At 53.1% G+C, this 7075-nt stretch overlaps 1 protein-coding gene across 3 annotated transcripts in view; it reads right to left on the bottom strand.

The window, feature by feature from the left end:
- Positions 1-3571: 3571 nt before the first annotated feature.
- PADI3 (peptidyl arginine deiminase 3) overlaps positions 3572-7075 on the bottom strand; it is a 41514-nt gene continuing 38010 nt past the window's right edge. For all 3 annotated transcript variants that reach the window (XM_060200885.1, XM_007523720.3, XM_060200886.1), the window contains 2 exons: positions 6821-6946; positions 3572-4845 (listed from right to left, as the gene is read on the bottom strand). In XM_060200885.1, the coding sequence (XP_060056868.1) occupies positions 4612-4845; positions 6821-6946 (360 nt within the window). In that variant the 3' untranslated portion in view covers positions 3572-4611. The remainder of the gene's footprint in view (positions 4846-6820; positions 6947-7075) is intronic.

The following is a 7075-nucleotide window of genomic DNA, read 5'->3' as shown; positions in this document are numbered from 1 at the left end:
GCTCAGTAAGTGTGAACGTATCGTGAGCTGTTTGGCTATGGATGGAATGTGCCAGTGGAGTTCCAGTGGTTACAACCAGAACGAGCTGGCTCTAGATGGAGGGGAGGGACAGAGGGGCAGAGGTGCCCAGCAGGCAGAGATGGCAGGGCCACCAGTGCTCACCTTGGCTACACATCAGGACCACCCGACGGCTTTGTGCAACGCCCCAAGTCCAGAGCGAATCTCTGGGGGTGGGGATCTTGCCCTGACTAGTTCCAAGTGATCCCAGAGTGAAAGTTACTCAGGGGGTGGGGTGGGGGGGCTGGCTAAGGACGCAAGTTACAGAGGTCACCTGGCCAGGCTCAAACATGTCACTCCCATTGGACATCTGTGACCTGGGGCAGTCTCTTCATTCCTCTGGGCCTTGAATTTTGTTTCTGTCTGCAAGGCGAGGGTGGTGATCGCCACCATCCACTGGATCGTTGTGACGTGTAAGTGAGGGAGGAAGCCCAAGCTGGAGGATGTGTGGGGGGACACCAGCTCTGGGGGACGTGGCAGTTTCCATGACTCTGTCCACTTGTCCTGCACCTCTCTCTGAACACCCTCCCCTGGAGCCCAGACTCTCAGAGATGGGAACTCCCACCCTCCAGGTGCAGAGAACCCACAGGAGACCACAGCATTGGCCCGTCTCCTATCAGGACCTCGTAGTTCTTCTTATTCTGAATAGAGCCCAAGTCAGGGGGTGGGGGGTGGGCAGCACTGCCCAGAGCTATAAATCCTTGCAGCAGACAGTGAGGTGCCTTTCTTTCATTTTTCACTTTTTTATTAGTGATTTAGTAATGATGAACAAGACTATAAGAAAACAGGGCTACAATTCCACACAGTTCCCACCACCAGAGTCCCCTGTCCCATCCCCTCCATTGGAAGCTTCCCTGTTCTTTATCCCTCTGGGAGTTTGGGCCCAAATTCTTTATGGGGAGCAGCAGGTAGCAGTTCTGGCTTCTGTCATTGCTTCTCTGCTGGACGTGGGTGTTGGCAGGTGGCTCCACACCCCCAGCCTGTGTCTGTCTTTCTCTAGTGGGGCAGGGCTCTGGGTTGGGGATGTTTCGGGACAGGGAAGTCACTTGGTGGCTGAAAGGTGGTAAGATATAAAGATAGAAAGCAGGGAAAATTGTTTAATAAACAGGAACCCAAAGGTAGGGATAAAGCAGATAAAATTAGGGGTCTTTGTGTGGGAAACATACCTATTTTAGGTATGTTTCCTAGGGGCCCATGACTTTAGTAATTTTTGCTGGATTTACCTGGAGAAGCCAGGGCAAGAAAATCCTACCTGGAAACCCGCTCCCATTCTCCTAGTTTTAGACAAACCTTCTAGAGAGCCCTGCGAGGAGGCCCATTCTTCTTTTCAAAACCATGAGTTGCTCAATGTTCTTTTGACTTTTCTTGGAGGCAAAATTAGTCAACATCTGCTCACACCACAATGAGATCCCACCTCACACCTATGACAGTGGCCCACAGCAACAAGACAGGAGGTGATCAGGTTACTCAGAGTATGGAGAAGGGACTCGGTCACACTGCTGGTGAGAAGGCACCTGGTGCAGCCCAGGGAGGGAAGTCCCTACCTGGGTGGAAGTGGGACTGCCTTAGGGTACAGATAAACCACTTATCTCCAAAGGACCCTGAGGCTTATCTCCAAAGGACCCAGAGGCACTGGTCTGGAAGGGTACCTGCACCCTAGGCTGTAGCCGCACTACTGATAGTGGCTGTGGGAAAAGCCGCCATGCCCAACAACAGACGGGCGGAAAAAGAATCTGTGAGTTACATATTCAATAGAATACCACTCTGCTTCCAAAAAGAAAGAGGTGGTATCGTGTGGAGCCAAGAGGGTGGCATGGAAGGTGACAGTGCCCCGTGAAACAAGACGTAAAGGATGACTTCGGACGGTGTCGCTCACATGTGGGGTATGGACAACTGGAGCAAAATGGCAAACAAGGGAGTCCGGCGGTAGCGCAGCCGGCTAAGTGCAGGTGGCACAAAGCACAAAGACCGGCGGAAGGATCCCAGTTCAAGCCCCCGGCTCCCCACCTGCAGGGGAGTCGCTTCCCAGGCGGTGAAGCAGGTCTGCAAGTGTCAGTCTTTCTCTCCCCCTCTCTGTCTTCCCCTCCTCTCTCCATTTCTCTCTGTCCTATCCAACAACGATGACATCAGTAACTGCAACAATAAAACAAGGACAACAAGAGGGAATAAATAAATAAAAATTTTTTTAAAAAGGCAAACAAAATGTCTCTTGGACTTTGTGAGAATTAAGATGGTTGTGGGAGGGCACGGAAGCTTGGTGGAGGGTGTGGTGACTCCCATGCAGTGTGTGTGTGTGTGTGTGTGTGTGTGTGTGTGTGTGTGTGTGTGTGTGTGTGTGTGTGAATATACTTCTGAAATATTGTAATCTAGTATAAAAAAAAACTCTGTCAAATAACTAGGACAATGTGTTTCTAACAGATCTGGTCGTATGATGGGCACCAGAAGCCCTTCTGCCAGGTATCAAGGTTTCCTTGATTTTTCCTGCCACCCCCAGCAGGCACCCCAACACCTGGCAGCTGTGACTGGGCCCCGCCCCTTGGCAAAGCTGAGGCTCACAGCCTTGTTGGATGAGCCCTCCTGTGAGGTAACAGAGCATCTAAGCAGACTGTGGGCAGAGGAGACAGCATCATGGTTCTGCAAAGAGACTCTCATACCTGAGGCTCTCAAGTCCCAGGTTCAGCCCCATCTCAGGTGACCACAAGCCCGAGCTGAGTGTGTCCTCTGAGAGAGAAAGCAAAACAAACAAGCGTATCTAAGCAAAGTATGGAGAGGACGGGGTGCTGGGGAAAGCTGCACGGATGTCTCCTCCCAGAAGCACCCAGCCCCAGCACCTGCTTGAGCTACGTGTGTGTTTGCCTCTCTGGAGAGGAGGAAGAAGGGTGATGAACAGAGGGAGTGATTTCCTCAGGGTTCCGTGGCAAACCTGTTCTGGGTGCTGGCAGCTCCCGTGTGGGCAGGAAAGAGGATGTCGCTAAGGGCATGTCGCTAAGGGCACAGAGCCCGTATCCCTAGGCTCCACACACCATGGCGGCTTTTACCCCGTCTCCACACTCACGAGGCTTCCAGCCACAGCCTGGCCCCCGCCTCGCCCTGTGCACTTGGTCCCTGTGGGCCGGTGTCTGGCCTCTGGCTTGTGTGTGTGTGTTCCTGGCAACCATAACTGGTCCCACGGCCAAGACAACGGCTCGGCAGGCCTACCCAAACTGGGGCAGGGCTACTGCACTGAATTCTGCAGCAAACGATCCAGGTGCAAGAAGTTTCTCTGCTCTTGCTGTCATGTCTGAAACCCAAAGAAGGCTCAAAATTAGCTCTGTCTGTAATACACAACTAGTTCAATCTATATACTTGGATTATTTTTTGAATCCATTTCCACTTGACTGCAATCGCATTGTATTCTCAAATGATTATTTATGTGCCAGAGTGATGCTCGGGCTCTTTCTCCTTTACTATTAAATAAACAAATAAAATGTTGATTTCAAATATTAAAAAAAAAAAAAAAAGAGGTTTGGCCCACTGGAGCTCCTGTATGTTTATTAGCTAGTGATGGACCCATACAGAACAAGAATGTAACTGACACACATCTGGAGAATTCGCCCCCCTCCCCAGTCATCCCACTGTGAACCGTCTTTGGGGGTCTGGCCCCACTCCGCCCTCTCTAGAAACAGATCAGGTGTCAACAGAGAACCCCAGGCTGATTCTACAAGGCTCCCCCTTCTTGCCGAGCAGCCCAGGGCTGGTGACACACCCTCTGCTCCAGGAAGGATGTTTCCACCTTCACACAGACAGGTGTCCCACTCCCTAGGGATGCACTCCCCAGAGTGTTTCACCTAAAACACATTCCAGGAATGTTGGAGACCAACGCAAATGTCTGGATGTCAGGTGATGGGGTGTACAGAAGGCTAAGAGACAAGTGTCAACCCTTCAGCATACATCTGGAAACACCTGCTAGGCTCACGTCGAGCAGTGTGTGGAGTGAGACATCGATTATCTGCTCAGGGCTGTGGAGCTGGGATGTTGGTCCTGCCATGATCCAAATGGACTCTTGTTCCTTCCTCGTGGTGAAGCTATGGGCCAGTCCCTTCTGTCCTGGTGGACAGATCTGATTTAGAGCTGTCCTCCTGTAGGATGAGAAGCAACCGGTCCAAAGCAGAATTGTGGGTCCTTCCCCCATTAGGACACAGGAGCCAAGATGGCGGATAAGATGCATGTAGGAATCTAGGCTCCAGAGCATATCAGGCCTCGAAGGGAAGAGCTGGGGTCGGAGAGGGAGCTGTTTGGAGGAGTCCTCATGGGTCATGTTGGCCAGCATGGAAGGCCACAGGAGACAAGGCCTCTCTTCTTGGGAGGCCAAGAGGAACCAAGGCCCGGAAGCCAGATGCGTGCAGGTCAAGTGGGAGCTCTTCTGAGGGGAAGGCTTCTGAGAGGCACAGCTACCCTCGGTCTTCCAAGGGGTCTGGAGCTTCTCTGGACACTTGTTGTGCAGGGGTCTGTGTCAGGCTCCATCACCGGGGGCTGAGGTCCCATCCAAGGGGGAGGGACTGACAGGAGGCCAGCTCAGGGCACCATGTTCCACCACTTGAAGGGGAAGGGCTGGCGACGCACGTTGGTGCCACAGTGCACCTCCCCGTGCAGCATGTGGTAGGGGGTGAAGTCGTCGATGAAGGTGCAGTGGAGGCCCAGCGGCTCCAGCAGGGAGCACACCTTCTCCTCCAGGCAGCAGCGGCCGTTGATGACGGGCCCGAAGGGCTTGGGGATGCCCAGGTGCCTGCCTAGCACCAGCATGTTTACCTGCCGAGCAGGGGCACCCAGCTCAGGGGCGGCACTGTGCCATCCATGCCCACCCCGACACCACCACCGTCAGCACCTGGCTTTGTCTCTTGGGCAGCCTGGACAATGATGACAGAGACGCAGAGACAAAGGTGGGTCCAGAGCCTCCTGCCACCCACACGCAGCCACCCCCTGACCTCAGCTTTATCCCGCTGACTCAGACCCATCTGGGTGGCCCTGTGTTCTCTGCAGACACAAGGACAGGGCCATGCACAGGCTTGGGGGAAATGGACTTAATGCCAAGGCCTCTCTGAAGATGCGGGAAGGAGAAGAGTGATGAGGGGCTTGGCAAGTGAGGGAGCGGAGAAGGGCAAAGAGCTGGCAGAAAGGGGAAGGAGAGGGACAGTGAAGAGGGATGCAGTGGTGCGGTGGCCGGCACCCTCTCTTCAAGGCTCTGTGGGCGCCTCCAGGAAGTGGCGCAGGGAAGGGGCAGAGATGGGGAGGGCGTAGAGACCCAGGTGTTCCAGCAGCAAGCTCAAGTTGTAGAAATAGCAGAGGCAGAACCCTCAGTGTGCAAAGACCACTTTGTCCATGAAGCCTTCTTAGATCGTCAGTCCTTCCTCTTATACCCAAAGTGTTTTGTCCTTACTCTAAACAACCTCGGTGTCACTTTATTACACAGAACCGACTATTGGCACACATCCTCTAGGAGGTGAAGTAAGTTCCTCTCTCACCAGGTTGGACTGAAAACTCTTTGCATACAAAATACACCCATCCAAAAAGATGTGCATGCACCTATATTCATAGCAGCATAATTTCTTCTTTTTTTAAATACTAAGTTTTTTTTATTTATTCCCTTCTGTTGCCCTTGTTTTATTGTTATAGTTATTCTTGTTGTCGTCACTGTTGTATAGGACAGAGAGAAATGGAGAGAGATGGGGAAGACAGAGAGGGGGAGAGAAATATAGACACCTGCAGACCTGCTTCACCATCTGTGAAGTGACTTCCCTGCAGGTGGGGAGCCGGGGGCTTGAACCAGGATCCTTATGCCAGTGCTTGCACTTTGTGCCATGTGCGCTTAACCCTAGCAGCATGATTTCTAACAGCCAAAACCTGGAAGCAACCCAGGTGTCCGATGAGTAGCTGAGCAAGTTGGGGTCTAGATAACACAATGGAATATGACTCAGCTATTTAAAATGGTGATTTCACCATTTTCAGCCCATCGTGGATGGAGCTTAAAGGAATCCTGTGAAGTGAGATCAGCCAGAAAGAGAAGGATGAAGATGGGATGATCCCACTCATAGACAGAAGTTGAGAAATTAAGAACAGAAGGGGAAACACTAAGCAGAACTGGGACTGGAGTTGGTGTATTGCACCAAAGTCAAGGACTCTGGGGTGGGGGAGGGTTCAGGTCGTGGAACATGATGGCGGAGGAGGACCTAGTGGGGGTCAGAGTGATATGTGGGAAACTGAGATATGTCACCCATGGACACAGGACTGTATTTTACTGTTGACTGTAAACCATCAATCCCCCGCCAATAAAATTAATCAACTAAGTAATTAATAAGAAAACTCCTTGGGAGCAGAGATGACTATTGACCATATCCGTACCCACCACAGGGTACCCCACAGCTAAGGAGGGTGAGGAAGCTGCTAAGAGCCAGCAGAGAGGGCAGACGCGGTGTCTGGCCTCCCCGCTGACAGCACTTGCTTCCACTCAGGGCCTCACCTGGGCCTTTCTTCACCCACAAATACCCGCAAATACCTCCTCCTGGTTTTCCAGAAGGAGGCAGACCCTTTCTGATGGCCCCTGCACACGGAGCCAACGCTACCCCACAGTGACCATGATGCTCAGCCAACTGGAAGCCCGTCTGCTGGGCACCGCAGGCTATGGTTCTCCCCCAGAAGCCCACCAGCCACCCAGTGCCGGGCATGGAAGACCGGCTCAAGCCCCTTGTGGGTGGGGCTGCGGCTGGCAGGAAGGCTGTGGCCTCACCAGGTCAGGGAAGAAGGCTGCTGCCTTTCTCCTCTGTGTCTTGAAGAGCTGGGGGATGTCCACGATGTCTCGCTCCGTCAGCCCCAGCTCCCGCTTCAGCACCTCCCGGTTCCAGTCGATGCAGCTCTGGGGAGGAGGGGAGAGGGAGACCCACTGGGGCCACATCTGCTGAAGGGGGGGGGGTCCCAGTGCCGTGGATCAAGCCTCCACATGGACTACACACCTGCTTGCTCACACGCACGCCTGCCATGTGCC

The sequence above is a fragment of the Erinaceus europaeus genome, chromosome 11 (assembly GCF_950295315.1).
Source record: "Erinaceus europaeus chromosome 11, mEriEur2.1, whole genome shotgun sequence".
Classification (NCBI taxonomy): Eukaryota; Metazoa; Chordata; class Mammalia; order Eulipotyphla; family Erinaceidae; genus Erinaceus; species Erinaceus europaeus.
Note: the sequence above shows the minus strand (reverse complement) of the source record. Positions and strands in the feature narration are given on the sequence as shown.